The sequence below is a fragment of the Nothoprocta perdicaria genome, unplaced genomic scaffold (assembly GCF_003342845.1).
Source record: "Nothoprocta perdicaria isolate Ctin4 unplaced genomic scaffold, notPer1 scaffold_420, whole genome shotgun sequence".
NCBI classification, from domain to species: domain Eukaryota; kingdom Metazoa; phylum Chordata; class Aves; order Tinamiformes; family Tinamidae; genus Nothoprocta; species Nothoprocta perdicaria.
This window is the reverse complement of record NW_020455667.1, coordinates 92,427-111,671: the sequence shown is the minus strand read 5'-3', so window position 1 is coordinate 111,671 and position 19,245 is coordinate 92,427. Positions and strand designations below refer to the sequence as shown.

At 45.9% G+C, this 19,245-nt stretch overlaps 1 protein-coding gene across 1 annotated transcript in view; it reads right to left on the bottom strand.

Moving 5' to 3' along the window:
* Window positions 1–19,245, bottom strand: part of LOC112953149 (exocyst complex component 4) — a 100,771-nt gene continuing 81,526 nt past the window's right edge. The window contains exon 9 of the mRNA XM_026046151.1: window positions 1–374. Within this exon, the coding sequence (XP_025901936.1) occupies window positions 137–374 (238 nt within the window). The 3' untranslated portion in view covers window positions 1–136. The remainder of the gene's footprint in view (window positions 375–19,245) is intronic.

The following is a 19,245-nucleotide window of genomic DNA, read 5'->3' as shown; positions in this document are numbered from 1 at the left end:
ACCTCAGATGGCATTTCCCTCCTTGCTAATACGCCACCCAGAAGATAGGTGCTTTTGCCACTAATTTGAGCAGAAATGCAGAGCGTAGGACCTGCAACCCGACAACCACTGCTGCTCTGTGAAGTGACAGGGCAGATTACACAGTGGTGATTTTCTTGTCCTTGGTGGCCTGCTTGATAGCAGCTTGCTCACAGATGATCTCCTTGAGCCGCTGCAGCCTCATGTTCTGCGTGGTTTGGTCTCCGACACCCGTCTGGCTCCGGTGCAGTAAGTTCAGGGCATAGATGTACTCCAGCTCCGTGTACTTCACCCCTTGATCCACCACGAGGTTTAGGAGCTCGTCTGCGGTGTTGTAGAGCATCTCGTAATACTGCCTGGAAAGCAAGCAAGCAAAAAACACATCCTGGTGAGTATTTGTGCTTCAGCTGCAGCATGTCCTTGCCATACAGCATTATCAACTATTACTTTTTATTTAGCAGTGCCATAAGATGGGACAATTGTGTCAGGAGCTGTACAGGGAGAGCATGAGGATACGGTACATGCTCCCTGCTCCCCTCCACTTAGCTAAAACATGGGAACTGAGGAATCCTCTTCCCTACAAATTGGTGTCAGCCAAAATGTCACTGCTTGGTAACCAGTACCTAGATGGCAGTATATGGATATATATAATTATAAAGGGTTAAGGGGAGCAGAGACTTGTCCTTAGCCAACCCCTCTCGCAGAGAGATGCTGACACAGAGCATAGGAGAGCTCAAAGCCCCAAACTCCAGAGACTCCAACGCTAGTGAAACACATGGTGTCTGAGAGAGAAATATGAAATAATGCAAAATGAAATTTAAGCCAGGAGCCTAGGTGCCTCTTTTAATAAGTAAAAGCTCACCCGAGGTGATAGCATAATAAAGAGGCTGCAGAGCAGGCTGGTTTAAATTAATATTACGTGGCTTAATAAACAAATGAGTTTCCAAGAAAGGGGATTCAAAGAGCAACTTGCTGCAAGGGCAGATGAGCGGTGGGGCCAAGGAAGCAGTGGGACAATTCCCAGAGCTGGACTCTTCACCCTGGCTCCACATACCAGGCAGAAGAGGCAAAGTTCATGAGAGCTGCTGGTGGAAGGTACCACGTTTTCTAGAGGAAATGATTAGCCTTCTAACTTCACCCAGATGCCACAGAACCTCATAGAGAAACAGCTCAGGCAAGGAGGAATGGAAAGATCCCAATCTGCTTGCATGCATCCCATGGCTGCAAGGGCTTCTTGCAGCCACATACGGTCACTTCCAGCCCCTCCTTGGTTGCAGAGCAAGGCAAGGCAGAGGTGGCCACAGCAGCTGAAGAGCTGCCCCTGCATCACTCTCACAGGCTCCTATAGGAGGATGAGGACAGACCAAAATCTTAAGCCTTAGGTCTTGCTGGAATCAATTATTTAAAACCCATAAGCAGGGGCTCCATGAAAAGTTGTATCTACCCTTCCTGACTGTGGTCCTTGAATGCATTAAAATAGCTATTAGGGCAAAGAGGGGAAAGCTGCATATTAAACACCTCTTCTTTAATCTGCAGGCTCTCAAGTCTGGCTTAACTGTGCCTTTGCATAGCATCCAGCATGCAGCAAACTGCAAATCACTGCAGCAAAGATCGTAATTGGATGGGACAAAACCACTTGTTTGGAGTGGCTCAAGTCGCAGGTGGCCACTGGGCCGGGCTGCTGCGCTTTGTAGTTCTGCACTTTTATCTCCCCCATGTTCTTCAAGGCAATATCTGATGCTGTGACCTGAGAATTTGCTCCTGTGACTCAAAGCCTGCACCAGCACAACTGCCCTCAGGAGCCAGGTGGAGGGAGGCGACTCCAAAATTGTCGTTTCAAAGGACAAGGAGTGATGAGATGCAGAGGGAGCAGTGAGGAAAGACAGGAATATGCCCACGCAGTGGAAGAGAGACATAGAAGGCACCAGAAACGAATGAAAAGCAGCTTCTGGAGACAAATGATAAGCTGAAAAGAACAAACAAGCTGTTAGGCAACATGTATTTGAGATGCCGAGCGTGGAACTCCTGCAGCTGGTGGGCTGGAGCCCAGATCAGCTGAGCTTCACAACTGTTTTAGACAGCCCTAGGGGAGCTGGAGATGGGTCTCTGGTAGAAGGACTCACTGGTGTCCTCAGAAGAACCAATGGGATAGTCTCGGTGAGAACATTTCCTTTGGTTCCAAAATCCACTCAAGTTACCTGAAAACACGCTTGCTGTTGGCCGTTCAACAGCACTTTTGATCTGAGGAAACTGCCAAACCTCCTGGTAAGAAGAAGATGGAAGATTGCTTGTACAGACCAGTAGGTAAGTGGAAAGAAAAGGACAAGGAGACCTGACACCACCCTGCTATTTGCAGAAGGCATTCAGGTAGTCTCTACATGCACTGCAGCCACCAGCTTGCTGTCAGCTTTGGGTAACACCAAGTGCTTCACCTATGGATTTCAGGCCTGTGTCTGTGAGAGGAACCCAACGGCGTGACCCATGGACAAGCTCTCTGTCCCCTAGAAGCTCCTGTGCCAACATGTGACATTTATATGATCACTGCTGTACATCTCTTCGAGCTTCTGACTCATTTAGACTGCAGTGCTCATGGTGCTGAACAAGGTCAGTGTCTCCCAACACACAACGTAGCTTTGACGAGAAGCATTTTTGCAATGCTGACCAGGTCCCCTGGAAAGCCACACACTAAATCTATTTTTTTTTTAAATAAAAATGATGCATCATTCTGGCACCTTCACCTGTGGCTCATTCACTGACCCCCCGAGTTTCCAGAAGCTGCTGCTGGCCTCAATATTCTGGAAGATTAGAGCACTTTTATAAAGCTGCTTCACAGCATTATTAAAAATCTAGTATTAGGTTAACAGAGGATATTGGCAATAGCTCAAATACAGTTATGTGCACCATGTGGAGGGAAAAAAAAAACAGTAAAGTTGTCAGGGCAAACATTTGGATTTAGGGAACACTGCTCACCTTTACAGAACTTAATGCTGAGCTGATGGGAAAGGAGATTTTTTACCTTGGTCAAAAGCCATAAACTTTTTGGTGAGGTTTTCAACGGGATGGCAAAGGGCATGTTGTGGACAGGGCCATTTCCCCGTGAGAGAGGGCAAGTCTCTGCTCCAAGGCATGGGACGCTTGAGCTTCCCAAGGTGTCAGACCACGTTAACACAAGAAAGAACAAGAAAACCTCCTCCTTTCACCTTCCCATAACCACATGCCCAGAAACGCACAAGCTCTTGTACCTGAAATGTTTCTATCTCCCCTTGAGACACATCTGAAACTTAGAAAATTTCAAACGCAGACAATTTCAAACATCAGCAAAATTAAACAGTGTGTCCTGGGTAGAAAACCCACAGCCTGACATTGTAGCTGTGCTACTGCCTTTGCCTGTAATATGACAAAACACTTCCAGTTCCTCCCAGACAAGCGCCCTTCAGAAAGCTTCCCAGCACATTTCCATCCCTCCCAGGGGCTGTATTTCGATTTTCTCTTTCAGCAGGAGGCCACAAGGGAGAAGAAACGACCTCCCCACATCCCTTTAGCTCATCTCGCCATCTGACGCTGCATCTCAGCTGCTTCAGGGACATTTAGGTGCCTCATTCTGGCTCATGTGAAGGTCCTTCCCACCCATAATGATTCTGTGATTCCACGTCCCTGAGCGTCTCCTGCTGAATCTTCCCTATTTCGTCTTGCTGGCTCTGTGATGGTGACGTGCAGGGACTCGCCAACCATCAGTGGTCATGGATGTGACCAAACCAACCTTACATCTCTCTCCCGAGCTGCTGAAACTCCTTTGCTTACAGCATGGACCACCCGTCACACTCTCTACCGCCTGTTCTTACAGCTGCCTCCTCTTCAGCCTGTCCCAAATCCCGGATTACCGCAGAAGAACAAACACAGGATCCACCTGTCACTCTGCTCAAGATCAGATTATTTTTTAATTAAAAATTTCCTACAAAATAATAATAAAAAAAAGATGAGGATGAGCGAGACCATGAGCAAGTGAGAGGTATGCATTTTTAATTGAGCACAATTAAAAACCTGCCGCTTTGGCATGGCATTGCCTTCGGCCAAGCTCTATTTGCATGAGTGATTATTCACTCCATTACGAAGTCTGCTCAACTTTGCCTCCCTTGTCTTTGAAAGTATTAATAAATATTGATCAGACGCGCTCCTGTTTGCCTTTGCCCAAGTAGCTCTGATGGACTCATCTTCTGATGTTATCAAATAATGAAATATGAAAGAGCGAGGGGGATGAGCCTCTTGTTCTGTGATTTTTTATTTAGGCGCTTCATTTTACTTTCAGGAGTGCATTTGTCCCTGCCATTATAAATGCTCTTTTGATGATCAGGAGGAGGCTGAGGAAAGGGAGCACGTTGGGAATAGGTGGGGGAAATAACTGGACGCCAAGCGAGGGAGATGTCTCCTCAGTGAAATGCTGCCAAACTGTTTTGGTTTCTCATCTGGAGATTTAAAACCGGGGAGAAGAATTAATATTTATCAAAAGTTGATTCTATCATCTGACAAAGAGGTTGATAAATAACAACAGAGCATTAGTTAACCTAACCAAAAACCAAAGCTTGAGAACATGTAAGCTCGTTAATCGTAAGCTCGTTAATCCTAAACAGAGCATTGGCATTGCCTGAGCAGTAAGATCCATCCAGTTCTTAACTGTGAGATGTTTGGGGTAAGAAGAGGATGGATTGAAGGTGATCGCACCAAATCTTTGCTCATCTGAGATGAACTCAAGAAAGCTGCTGATGGGAACACCATCAACTGCTGGTTTGGAAGAAGAAGGAACATTAATCTGAGCCTGAGTCCTTGGCTCTTCGGGATTGTAAAAGTCTGGCCAATGCCTCCATTTACATTCAGTTTCAGGGCTGATGGCCCTGTTTTGGGAGAGTTGGGAGAACTTAGGCATCCAAAGATGAATAGAAGGTGATACCACAGGGAAGATCTCATTTTATGGTTAATACAGGATGCTAAACTAGTTTTGATTGCTAGTATGGCAAGGATTTAAAAAATTCCACCACTATAATGCTCATTCACGGGATTAGTCCTTTTCTCACATCCTGGTGGTCAACCAACCTAGACAACTATGACCTGGTCTCCTCTGACTAAGGGCAATGAGATTTGGTATCTGAAACCAAATATATATATCAAGATATCAAATATATATTTGATATACATATATATAGATACATATATATATATATATATATATCTCAAAGTATCTGAACTGTTCCTTGAATTCTTAGGACAGGCTTTTGAGTCCAAAAACCACATCTCAGAGCAAATGATGCCCAACCCAAAGCCCAAAGACCAATTAACACTTTCTGCTGATTTCTACTGTTAGTGGCCATGAAATTCTGAGGTCGCGTGAAGAATATCTTTGTACTAAGAACCAGTTCAGGAGGACAAATATCAGAGGTGGAAATGTTTCCAGGTCAAAGGAAACACCTCCAAGGAGAAATCAAAACAGAAGAAGCCAATTAACACGTACAACTGTTTTAAGTTGCCAGCAATGAATCCTCTTCAACAAGGATGCATTTTCAGTGCGTAATATCAACAACAAAAAAGAAGAGGTCTCTTGAACTCCATCCTTGGAGGAAGAGAAAAATAAAGAGGCTTTCTCACATAGCAAGAACCTCGGAAAAAGCAATCAGGATAAGACAAGTTCCTCGGAGGGCTATTAATACTGTTCTCCATTTAAATGCTAATGCTAACCTATAACCCAGGGCCTGCGCACGGCAAAGTTTTTCCAAAGATGGCCAGGTGAATTCCAAATTAAATTCTGATTTCCCCGAGAATGATTCAATCTCTTCTTAGAAGAAGGACCTTCTGATGAGCGCTGTGATGTTTCGGAGCAAGGTATCTCACTTTAATTATCTATACATAATTTAGACGGATGTCTAGCCCATAATGGGGCAAAGACAGAGGTGTTGGTTCACATGGGAAGAAGTCCCCTCTGGATGTGACTTATCCAAAGGGATAAGTTGGCCAGTATCGCTTGCCTTATCTCCCTTCATTTTTGGAGATTAGGGGGCCCTTTTTGCAGGACTCGAAAAGCTCTTAGGTGCTCCAGTAAGAAATAAAAAGATTAAGCATGAAGCTAAATCCGGGCAAAAAATAAAAAATCCCACAAGACATAAGAATGAACAGGCAGGTAAAGGGGAGAAAAGACCAGGGCTGCAAGTGTAAAAGGTCACTCGATTTTTGATACATGGCACCTTGGTGGAAATATTGTGTTTAAATATGCGGAGAAGTTGAAAGAGTGAAAATAGGAGTTAGGGGAAAAAGGAGCAATCTGCAATTCATGTAATTCAGACAAAGGAACTTGAAGGAAGAGAAGAAAAGCCAAGAAATGGGCCCTTTGGGGCTATTCTAACTGCAGAGCACGAGGAGCTGAGGTGGGAAAGGGAAAGGGATGAGGACAGCGCTGGGCATGGGAGATGAGGCAGGAGCCAGTCTTAGCACGCATGATTTTCCAAAACAAGCTTCTAAAACCCGAAAAAGCAAGCAAAGGGCAACTGGTAGAAACCAGCAATTACTATAATTTCTACACCTCATAAAGACTGCACTGATGTTTGCCCACATTTGCTCAGCATTTCAAAGGACACCGGAGTCTACAAGCACGAGTGCTGCTGCTGCTTCTTGGGAGCTAAAAGCAACTATATAGAAACCAGTGATGGAAAGTGCCACCTAAGTCATATACTTAGGCAATAACCACTGCCCTTAAACTGTGTTCTTCAAGTCTTGCAGGTAATTGCAGCATTAAAACACACCAGAGAATATCATTACTCTTGGGAGACTGTTCCACTGGGGAACATAAATCATCATCATTTCTTTCAATTTCTTCGTTGATTTTCTAATGAATCTGGACTCCTTCTGGCCTCCAGAAGGCCTCAAAAGTACTTTGGGGGGAATTCATGCCGGCTTAGGTGTCAACCCTACACCTACAGATGTTATTATTGCTGTGCTAGTCACTCCCAGCTCCTTTTGCAATGCACGGCACGATTCTGCATGGAAAACATGGATGACCGAGAGCTGTGTCCCTGCAGGACAAGAGTGCCAAGGACATACAGCGCATGCACTTAGGGAGCTAAAATATGCAAACATCCAAGCTGTGAAATTGGCTCGCTAAGGACAATAAAATGCAAAAGGAAGAAATAAAAGTGAATTTACAGTATGCTGCTACTTAGTGCTCCTGCAAATCACAGTCTTTAATAAACATGCGGATCAAGGCTGTGATGTAAGGAGAACATTAGCTTTTCTTTCATTTTATTTTATTTTCAGCCACAAACCAAGTAATTTGCCCATGGTGAAAAACAGATACGGAAGTTCTGGCACCTTGATTGGTCCTTTAACCTCTTTGGGCCACTGACTCCAGGGCAGAGACCTCAAACCATCGCCTAGAGCCTGGTAGGAAATCTGGGTGTATTTACATTCTGCATTTTGCATAGGGTAAAAATTAAGCTGTGATGACTAAAGCCACCCATATTATAAAAAGCAATTAACTGGCTCACGACTTGGGCAATTTTGCCCGGCTGGGAACAGGTGACAAACGGAGATCTCCATGGATGAGATGGTGTCACACGGAGGTAAATGCAGTTCTTCACATCTCGTTTAAAAACCACCACACAGACGTTCGCAGCCACCCTTGGACTGTGCCACGACACCCAGCAATTACACAGCTTTTCAAAGGAAGGATAAATGCATTAAAACCCATTAAATAATTTCTCAAAAACAATGTCTGCGACCCTCCTGGCAGCCCCACGCGGGCTGACATAACGAAGGACAGAATTCCTTGTTCTCCAAATGGAACTTTATAGGGTATTAAATAAGCACCCTCAGCACTTATCTAAATCTTTAATTAGTTCTATAATATACTGATGATATCAAGGCTAATTAAATTTATACAGATAAAGAGCAATGAAATTCTAACCAAGTGAGCTGGAAAGTACATATTAAATAGTAAATTTAATGGTTCAAGCAGATAAGTGCAATTTTATATAAAAAAAAATTAAATTCAATTTACATGTTGTATTAAAATTGATTTTGAGTGTGCAAATGATTGGAAAAAATCTTTTTAATATATCAGTAGAAGTGCTAATCCATCCTGTTTAAATATCAGTTATTAATGCCTGCATTTGCAAATAAGCCACACGCATTTGCATTTTTACTGCATATAGTAAAAAGAAAAAAAAATATCTAAACCATATGCCAGTTTAGAAAGAATATTAAACAATTTTTTTTCCCCCTTGCCTCATGCATAAATGAGAGGAGAGGTGGAAATGAATGTAGCCCTTAAGAAAAGACAGTCAGCAGTTCGATGGGAAGCACTAGGAAGACTGCTGCGGTCAGCAAAAAAATAATACAATTTTAGGTACCCTTTGGGAACAACAATTACCGTGGTGAGAACCCAGGCTTATTTAGGATGAAGTGGTTTGGAACTGTGTGCAGAAGCCCAACGCAGTGATTGGGGAGCTGCGCAGTGGTGCACGTTGGATTGTTCTTAATAAAACCCACCAGGACCCTTTGGTAGTTACTCATGGGTGAAGGACACAACCCTTCGGATCTGCTTGTTAAAGGGCAGCCTAAGCACGACAGCAACACCCGGACGGCCCTAGGAAATGGTGACATCCCTTGAGTCAGTGTCCACCTGTAGCAGAAGGTGATCAGGACTTGACCCTTCAAAGTAGGCTTGAGCTGCTAACTGGAGCCAGACAAACTGCCGCAAAGCTGTGAAATTCCCAGGATACAGCTTGATTCCGGCCCTCTACATGTGCTCATTTAGTTTGTATCCCGCAGTGGTCTCGAAAACTAGGAAAAGGAGCCTTTTGAGGCCATGCTGACACCAAAGTTGGTGTGCACCAAGCCATGGTGGAGGCGACATGACTGGAGGGACTGGAAGGAGCCATCTCAGTTCTCACTATTGACTTTGCTAGCAAAGATGCCCTTACAACCCTGCTAGTAACTTCATCAAACTCCCTTCTAAGACGAACTCAACTTTTGGCTCCCTTGACTCCTCATGGCAAGTTATTTCAGGCCCACAGCCTGCCAAAGCTTTCCAGCCTTAGCGCTCGTCTCCAAGCCTCCTCTGCTGGCCAAAGGACTATTCCATCACACCTACCGTGCCAGTTCCCCATGCCCCCGATGCTTAGAAACTTTCAGATTTGGAAGCCCGATGTATTTACACACGCTGATACTCATCTGCTCTTGTAGCAATAATTCTAGTTTAAATCGTTCTTCTCCCTCTCTGACGTCCCTATAACAACCGGTGCGTTTGTTTTCACAGAAGTCATAGCCTCCCTGAGATATTATTCTACCAGGTTAAGCAAGAAGGTCACTTTTAACGTTTTCTTTTCAATGATCCTGTTCCTGAAAAGAACAACATTCACTTTAGCCAGAGCAAGCGTTGAGGCTGTTGTCTGTGCTACATCTGTGGCCTCTTCTGGCCATTTTAGCTTCATTCACCTCAACTTTTTTGAGCCTTTTTTGAGCCTTTGAGCAACTTTTTTGATCTGCACTGCCCTGAAGAACAGCACAAACCCATGGCACTTGCAATCAGAGTGTCATCAAGGCAACCTCAACGACGTACTGCTCAGTGAGGTTGAACCAACCGGCCTGAGGCCACTTATCACGGCCTCAGAGACCACAGGACAAGCCACACAGCAAAGCTGATCTCTTACGGATGAGGTATCTAGCAGCTGCAGTCCTTTGCTCAACACCTCTCAGAAACAAGGTCAGTCCATGGAGTGAAGGGAGAACTTCAGCACTTTTCCTAAACTGGCAGAGCAGTTCACAGGCATCAAATCCAGGGAAGTCCCTCTGAACCACTCCTTTCATCTCAGTGCAGGGAGACGTCCTCTCCTGCCACAAAACTTCCAAGAACTACTGTGTGAGAACTGAACCTGTAGGTTCACCTGCACCAATTTATTAACCTCCTTTCTCAGTTCCCATTGATACTCCTCAAGACACTTCAGAAACCATAAAGCACTAACCTTCTCTGTACTGTCAAGTGATTCCTTTTTGGTGGAGAAAATGAAAATCTGTCAAGACTATGGAGTCAGGCTGAAGTCCTTGGTGTGTGAAGGATGGAGGCAACCAAGAAAAGCCATCCCTGGGCTGTCACTCATGGTACCACCTGAGCAACCTCCCAGCACCGTCGTCCCCACTGGTCTCAGCCTTTGAACTCTCTCCAAAGACAAAACCCACAAGTAAAGGCAGAACAAATTTTGCAGCAGACAGTTAACAGATGGCAAAAAATTACCATCGTTTACCAAGTTGCATTGGGTTTATGAAAACAACCTCGAGTACAAAGGCACTTTCCTCACTGATAAAGATATATTTTACATATTGCTTCTTCATAATACAAAGCTGTTCTTCACGAGAGCAGGGAACTTGCTACTATGTGCACTTCCCTTGCTCTTCGCTTTGTTTTTTGCACATATGACAATGCGCAATATGCATCTGATACGTGACTGAAATATGCACTCGAGGAGCAGCCTTCAGCTTTAGATGTTAACGCGCTACGTGATGTGAGATGTCACTTGCATTTCACATCCTTTCTATATTATTTGATCTCAAAGCCGGAATGAACACTTCAAAATTCAAGACAAGCTTTACAGCCTTCAGTGACATCTGAGTAAGAGATTAGACATTGCAGATCATTTCCTGACAAGGATACATATCCATATATGTTGACATCGTATGTGCATACTGAGACACGGGGTCTGGTATAATTATTTTACAGCCTTCTGAAAAAAAACCAACAACTTAAGTTTTCCATCTTTACCTGAACACACAGATTTCTCTTGGCTACGAAGGCCAGGTTCATTATGGGACACATTTAATTGCTACATCAGAGTTTGTGTGTTGATATTCTGCATCTGATGTGCGAAAGTTCAGGGACGCCAATCAGGCGCGGTGCAGATGCCACTCTGCAAAATGTTCTCAGACAGTCTCCATCTGTCAGAAATGGAAATACTTGCGCTCAATCAATAATTCACCTCCTTAACTCCATGTTTCCTGCATTCGAGTCGGGATTTTTAACATCAGCTTTGCCAGAGGATCTACCTCAGATGGACAGCAATGGCCTGATCTGCATTCCCCATTAAGGCTGGTGTGTTTCTGTGCCCTGGGGCCAGTTGCAGACTGTAGCTGAAGAACCACCACACAGTTTACTCAATTCTTTCCCAACCTCGCTCCAAAAAGCACAGTTCCTCTTTGGGAGCACTGTTATCTTCTTATCAGAGGAAGGAAGTCATAGGATCATTTATGAAGATCACACCTTAGTATCCAGAGTCCAGCTCAGCTGGACCAAACCTTTCCTAGGAAAGCTCATGGTAACAGCAACAACCTGCAGTAGCTGAATGCCCAAAATGGGACTGTTAACTGCAATGAGTTGAAGGGGGGGAAAGCAGGAGCAGGGGACAGCTGCTCTTCTGCTCGTCAGAAGATGCTAAAAACTCATTAATGGCAACTTATCCCCATGCAAAGCAACTTGCTCCATGCAACCAGGAAAAATTTGGTGAGAGCCCAGCGCCAGAAGTTGGGCTAATCAGTGGTCTCTTCTCCCTGCATGAGGCAGTGGCTACGTTGGGTGCTGATCAGTGGTCTCTTGCTCCAGAGAAAGGCAGTGTGGAAATCCATAGAGAATCCATCAAGTGAGATAGTTGCCTAGCAGCAGGGCAAATTATTGCCCTAATTATCAATCCATCAGCTTTCAGCACGTGACAATTGCTGAACTTTCTTTGGCCGACTCGGATTCAATGGGTCATGCAGGAGAAGATATCAGGGCAAAACCATGTCATGCACGCAGGTGTTACAGACTGCATCTGCCAAGTAGAAGACATTGCTTGGAAGGACCTGTACACCCACAGGCACCATTGACTTCAACTGGGTGGAACAACGGTGCTTGTTGCTACCAGCTCTAGCCCTCCTGATGTTTGTTGACCCATGGGGCTCCTGGAGGGAACAAGATGTGTCACATCCCGTGAGGATGATGTCTTCTTCCTGCTGGACAGCCAGCACTTCCCCAAACTTAAACTTGAGCTAAAGCAACTGCAGCTCTGCAAGTAACTGATCATTGCCAAAGTATTGTCACCGAGGCCAAAGTCACTAAAAGTAGAGATTAGGAAGAAAAATTTCTAAAAAGAAAAATCCTTTCCCTTTAATTAACATTAGCAATGCAGCATGACAGAAAGAGATAAACACACATGCACCTACACAAATAACGAGCTTGGGAACATAAAGTAATTACTTTGATTTTTTTTTTCCACCAACATTCAAAACTTATTAGTCTTGAGAAAGCACCTATCAGCAAAAGACTGTCACCCCGGGGATAAATGGGGAATTTGTTTGTGATTCATTTCTAGGAGAATAGAGCCTGATGTTTTTAATGCACTATAGGAACGTGCTCTGGCCAAGCCTAACAGCCAAAAACATTTCTTAAAATTGTTTATTCACAGCTCCCTGAACCCTGGAAATATGAACAGAGGCTTTTGCTGGCTGAGAGGTTCATCTCCAGTGATCGCTTCACCACCACACCGAGCGTGCCAAGCAACAAAAGGCAAGGAAGCCCCTCTGTTTCTTGAGTCCATTTCCAGTTTAGCGAAATTAAATTAATCTCTTCCCTCGGAACAACTCAGACATTCACATTCAGGCAGTGAAAATCATTACGGAGGCCGCTAAAACCTACACCTCTAAAGGTTACCGTGTGAAGATTAAAAGTGCCTGCAGGAAGAACTGAAATGGCTGATGAAAATGAAACCTTTGAGGCCACAGCAGGAGGACGGAGTGGGGCTGCCATGTGCCGGGACCAGACTGGTGGTTTAAGATGCTTCCCTTGCTCTGTGGAGTGATACGGGTGAAGAATGGATGTTATGGGACTTTGTGCACTGCAGCCTGTTCTGCCATTGGGAATGCAGCACCTGCCAAACCCATCCAGCCTCCTAATCCAGAGTTTGGGGCTGTTCCTGTGTGCAAAATCCTACTGAGGCATTTATGGGTTGGATGTCTTCATGCAAAGCAACTTCCTGACCCCATACACATAACCCCACATAACCACATGGAGGGTTGTCTTGCCTAACGAGAGACATCTGCCATGGATAGTGTCACCTGAGCAGGTCACCTCGGCTCTGCAGAGCCTTGTGAGGCAGGAGCAGGCGCTCTTAGGAGGCCACTTACCTCAAAGGACGTGAACCAATTCAGAGAATCTCACTCTCAACACGCTCATTTCTCACCAGCTGCAGTAAAGGGAATCAAGGGCAACCAGCCCTGATGGAGACATGCCCATGGAGGACCTCTAGCTAGAGCACGGGCCACCCTACACGTACCTGAATGTTGAGCGTGTGTTTTGTTGGGCTTGACTGCACGTTCCTTGGGCTGCCACAGCCCCCATATCTCTGACGTGCCTGGCGTGTGTTTTAATTACAAAGCCAGCAAAATCCCCTCCTGGAGGAATTTCTAATCCATGCAGTCACCAAAGAAGGGGAGGGATGGGTTGTCATTACCCGGTTGTTAAGCCACTCTCATTCCACCTTCACGCGCTCAAGTGCTCTCATTACACAAAAATTACTTAAGGACAAACACGAGAAATGTCATCCCCCAAGAGTGAGGTTCTTCGCTTCAGAACAGCTGGTAAATCACCACGATGCCATTGTGGAGCTTTTCCTAACATGCAGAATCAGCAGCAGACAAAAGCTCTTCCCAGACTCAACCAATAAATAGGAAATGTGCAACTCGGCAAGCCTGAGAACAAAAGTTGTCCATCCTCCGACTGGAAGGAGGCCAAATGGCCCAAGAAGGCAGAGAGAAGAGTGATGAGGCCTTCTGCACAAGGACACACTCGCTCCTCCCTTCTCCCCTCTGCTCCTGTATGGAGCAATTTGCTTATTCACCCATCATGCCTTAGCCTAACTTACGGTAAAGTCCCACTTTGAGGAATGCTATCATTTTAGAGGATTTCAGCTCATTTCCTTTTTTGTTCCCGCTGCTTCAGTGGTGCCAGCGCAGCTGTCTGCAAGGCCTGCTGTGAACCAGACCGGGCAGCTGATCCTGCCAAAAACAGACTCCAAGCTGCTGCAAGAAGCCAAACGTGTCCCTTCCCCGTGAGCTGGATTGCTTCCCTGCAAGGGAAGGAAGGACAGGACCAGCGAGTGGGGAGGCTGGGAGGCCACGGTTTGCAATCACACATTTTGGGTAGCCCAACATCTTGCTGTGGATAGAGCTGAGGGTAAACCTCTCCATGCAAGACCCACCTCCTAGAGCAGTCAATGAGATGAAGACAGAAGCAGCTCCCACGTGCTGTGGCTCTCAGTGTTATTGTGCCTGCCAAAAGAAGCTCCCATGCCCTACGTGGCATCCTAGAGAAGGCCGCAGAGAGCACAAAGAAGCCCTCTCCAAAGGCACTGGGAACATCAGGCTTCAAAAAGAAGCTTGTTGTTGTGTCAGAGAAGAAATATCTGTATTATATATTTACCTATATGTCATCATGGACCTCAGCATCATGGGCAGGTGATTTCTGGTTCAAAGACAGACCCTGGCCAAGCTCCTCTCTGAAATAACCATCACCTTGAAGCATCTGTAGGTATGGGAACACATTCTCCAATCACCCAATTCACAGGGGGGAAATGAAGGAAGGAAGAGGATAGTCGGGAAGCTAAAGGGTGCTTCTTAATCCTCTATGGTTGGGATTTTTGGTTAATGCAGTGAAACCACTAATTACAGCTAATTAAACCTGCACTGAGATCAAAGAGAGAAAACGAGAGAAAAGAAAGGAAAAGAAAATACAGATTTTGTTGTAACCCAGTCTTTAATTGAAAACTAAAGCAGCTTTGTTAATTAAAAGCAGCAAAACCTAAATGAGGGCATGCTTCACAGACACACAACGTGGATCCAGCATCAGGATGGACCTAACAGGCCTTTCCCATCCTGCCAAGGGGAAGTTTTCCTTCCACAGCCTGTTCTGTTCCTGTTTTCCAGAAGGATCTTCCTAGAATTGGTACTGCAAAGTGTTGATCACTTCTACCTGCTGCAGCACTGAGTACCTGTGTATGCCACAAGGACAGAGCAATTCTCCAGGCTAACACATTTACAGTTTTTATTTCTTCCTTCCAACACTGTATCAAGAAGAGGTCAACCTGAGACCAGGATGTCTACACCAGGCTCCCAGAAACCCATCTTGGTAGTTGACTGCAGAAGGAAGGGGTTCAATGTGTAGGATTGCCAAGCCCTCATCAAGACATTATAGGACACATATGTGTGCAGTTACCCGATTCTGGGTGCTGTGCATGCTCAGGAGCCATCTGTTTTTCTGCCATGGAGACAAAAAGAAAACCCCCAAAATTCTTATCACATTGATACACCACCCTGATCTTCATATGTCATAGCTCTTTCGGGATGGAAGTGCCTCAGTAGGAGGTAGGACCCCAAAACTCTTGTGCCTGACCAGTGGAAGAGGTCCTGAGTTACCTCAAAGAGGATCCAGTATTCAGGCAATAGCTGCTCCTACCTACAGCCAGACCTCATTATCATATTCCTTGATGTCCTTGACATCTCATCCCACATATTATCCCGAATTCAGTGATTAAAACTTCATGGAAAATGAGACATTGTCCTCACTCAGTTCTCCACCTCCTCCCTGTGCAAGCCCTACCCATGCATTACACAATCAGCTGTTTATGAATAAAATCTGAAAAAAAAAAGCTATCAAGAATAAAATCTGAAAGAGAAACATTATTGCTTGCTCCGAAGCAAGAAGAAGGACCCCTTTATGGGCACGGGGATTCAGAGGGATTTGGTGCACGCAGGCTTCCCCTTCCCTAGGCAGAACCCCAGTAGATGGCAGCATGTTATTGCTTATTCCTGCTGCCGGGAACAGTCTCGTGCATCAGGTGGGAGCCAGAAATCTCTCCTGCCCCTGCACAATTTAACAAAAAAAAATCCGCTGCCTTACAGTCGCAGCAGGAAGTCGTGGCCCTGAATCCCAAATGCGGCATCCTGAGCAGATCCGCACTCCAAAATAAAGCCCCTTCCCCAGCCCTGCTGTTGCACTTGGGAGCTCATTCTCGCTGAAGTTAACGGGCGTTTTCCCATTAGCTCGGGGCAGGAAGAGTCAGACCAAGCTGGGATGACCCTGCTGTCCCCATGGGTGCTTGTGCTAAAAGCAACGGGTCTGTTTGCCCCGTGCAACTGCAGCCCAAGCCCATCGCTGCCTCTCGTCACTGACTGAGCTCCTCCTAAAACTGCAGCGTCTACATCCAGTCCTCTGCTGTGCTAAGCTTAAACTTACTCGCAAAATTAGAGAGCTTAAGAGGGCCCAGAATGGAGCTGGGGTAGATAAACTCCTTCCCAAACCCACATTATTCTCTTCGCATGGCACCTTGTGCAGTGTCTCAGGTCAGATCTCTGTGTCTGACCCCACTGCGTGATACAGGAGTGGGACGCTGGTCCAAAAGAAAGTTCATTCTTCTGGCTCACCCTCCAGTTACATCATTCTGGGTCTTTCTTCTCTAACTCCCCCTAAGTGCAACCCCAGAAGCAAAATCTGGGGAAAGGGGGTATCTCCTCTTCTGGCTGGCTGGTCTGTGGCTCTCTACAAACTCCTTGACGGTTCTTCAAGCCATGCGATGACCATTCTCTTTTGACTCTACTGTCTCCCATCTGCGGGTGGCTGTATGGGCGCAGGGAAGCTCTGCCCCCCCAAAAAATAAAAATACAAGCAAGCGCATGTCCATCGTAGCCTCATCAGAGCAGGGGAGCGAGGTCGTGAGCAGCAGCTGCAGCTTCACTCGGATGGGAAGCGGGAGCTCAGGTCGTTGCTGCTCATGAATGATAAAAACTCAAGGCAGGCTCTGTGTGCAAACAGGCACGTTTGATCATGGGCTGCACTTCAAGGGCTTCTTCATGGTCAATGCGTGAACAAATGCCTGGAATCCTGATGGCTCCTTCCATTGCCATTCCCTTCCCTTCTCTGGGGGCCTGGATGCGCCACTGGTGGCAACGTTGGTGTCACCTCTACTACAAAGACAGAGACAAGGGCCCTGCTAACACCTTTAGCAGCAGGAAAGCAAGGTTTTCTGATCCCTGTGGGAGCATTTGTTCCTTCTGGTCCTGTTAATCAGGCTCCCATGTCAGAACAGGCTCTGCTACCTTCCCCAAAGACATTTCTAATCTCTGTATCTCCTCACTTAGCATTAACTGAGCTCTTTCACATGGATTTACACTGCAGGTGCTAACCAAGCGCCTCCTCATGTCTTACAAGATTCCCTGTGTTCCCATGGAAATCCCTTAAGCTCTACTTGGGTCGTTTTTCTCTTTTTCTTGCAGTTGAAGAACCTGAAGCCTCCGGTCAGCCTCTCGTGGAGAGCATTTTACAGAGTGGGAATGATTAACACTGAGCAACAAATTGGAGAGCAAACCCAGACCAACGGTGGTCACTGCAAGAGCTGGGAAGACCTTCCATGCAACTCCTGTGCTTGTAGACACAGCTGGTTCCCATGCTGCAAACTCCTAAAGCAGCAGACTACACTTTCCGACCCAATAATGAAGCTTACATGGTAATAATAATAACAATAATAATAATAATAATGATAAGGAAGCTATATTCAAAACTGTTCATTTAGGTTCAGCTGTTCACCAGGTCAAAATTACATTGTGTTTTATGAAATGGAGACATTTCATCATTGCTCCCTCCTTTCCTCTCACAACCAGCACAATTCACTTTGGAAAATAAGGCAATTTTATCACTGTCAGCTCTCTGAAAGACACTGTCATTTTTTTTTCTGATAGAAAATGAACACCTAAGACTTGAATTATGTTGAATAATGCTGAATCAGCAACTCAGCCCAGGCTTGACTTATCTCTGACATAATCTCTGTGTAAACATATAAGTTTATTTTGAGGGGTAAAGGAGAGGACGGGCAGGAAAGGAGGCAGAAGACAAAGAATAAGAACAAGAATCCAAATTCAGAGCTGGATTTTATCCCTCTCATAGCAGATGGGTCTGAAAATTCAGAAATTTGGAGGCATCTGGAATCCGTTCTCAAGCCCAGACTTTGCAGCATGTGCCTGCATAATGCATACAGGAAGAAAACGCTGCTTTTTCTCTAACGCAGCAGTGAGTGCCCTAACAACTGATTGCATTTCTGCTGCCCTAGATACTGTACACACACGTAAGGGAAAACCTATTAATACTGGCAAGAAACGCTGCAAATGCCCTTTTGCAATGCAGAGAAGTGCACAAATCTCAGCAGTCAGAACCAGTGTTTTTTATTCCCGCCAGTGCAGAGCTCATTCCCAGAGCCTGCAGAAATCAGCAGCTGCTTTTTCTCCTGATGGAAACGTGCTCACGCTCTGAGTCGTGACACTCGTCAACCTTCCCTGCCCATGTCATGTACATTTTACATGTCCAAGGACCCGAGGGGAGGATGGAGGGAGGAAGGGCCAAGCTCTTGTGGGTGGTGGCCAGTGGCAGGCCAAGGGGCCCTGGGGCCAAGCTGCAGCGCAGGCAGCTCCACGTGGCCGTGAGGAAGAGCTTGTTTGGTGGGAGGGTGCCCGAGCCCTGGCCCAGGCTGCCCAGGGAGGCTGCGGAGGCTCCTGCTCTGCAGATCTGCCAGCGCGCCGGGATGCGCCCGGGTGCCCCGTGCTCTGGGTGTCCCTGCTGGAGCAGGGGCTGCCCTGGGGGAGCACTGGGGTCCCTTCCAACCCCAACCATCCTGGGATGCTGGGATCCTGTGATCTCTACCTTCACGTGAGAACCTCTAAGCAAAGCTCAGTTGGAGCAAACTCACTCCTTGCATGAGCAGCACTCCCAAAGCAGCAAGCCTTGAAAAAGCCTCTTGCTACCTCTAAGTGCCTCCACCTCTGGAAAAGGACTGTCTTAAAACACACTGCAAGGAGGACGATGTCTTTATGGTTAATTGTGGCTCTTTGCTCCTTGACCTCTGAGCATCATGCTCTTTTGGGCATGCGAATACAAAGAGGGCAAGGAAACAACACGGTACCAAACTGCCCATCTGGGACAAGCCCTTAGTCAGGTGCCTTGAAATGCAACTTGGATCCTACTTGGAGGACAAAGAGCTCTATAAAAGCCTGCTAAAAGCTATTTTCTGCAGGGAAAAAATAAATATCACGTCTTTCCTTGCCCAAAAGATCCCATATGAGCGCCTATGACTTCTTTCAAACAAGCTCCATAAAGAAACTGGAATGAATGTTGAATTC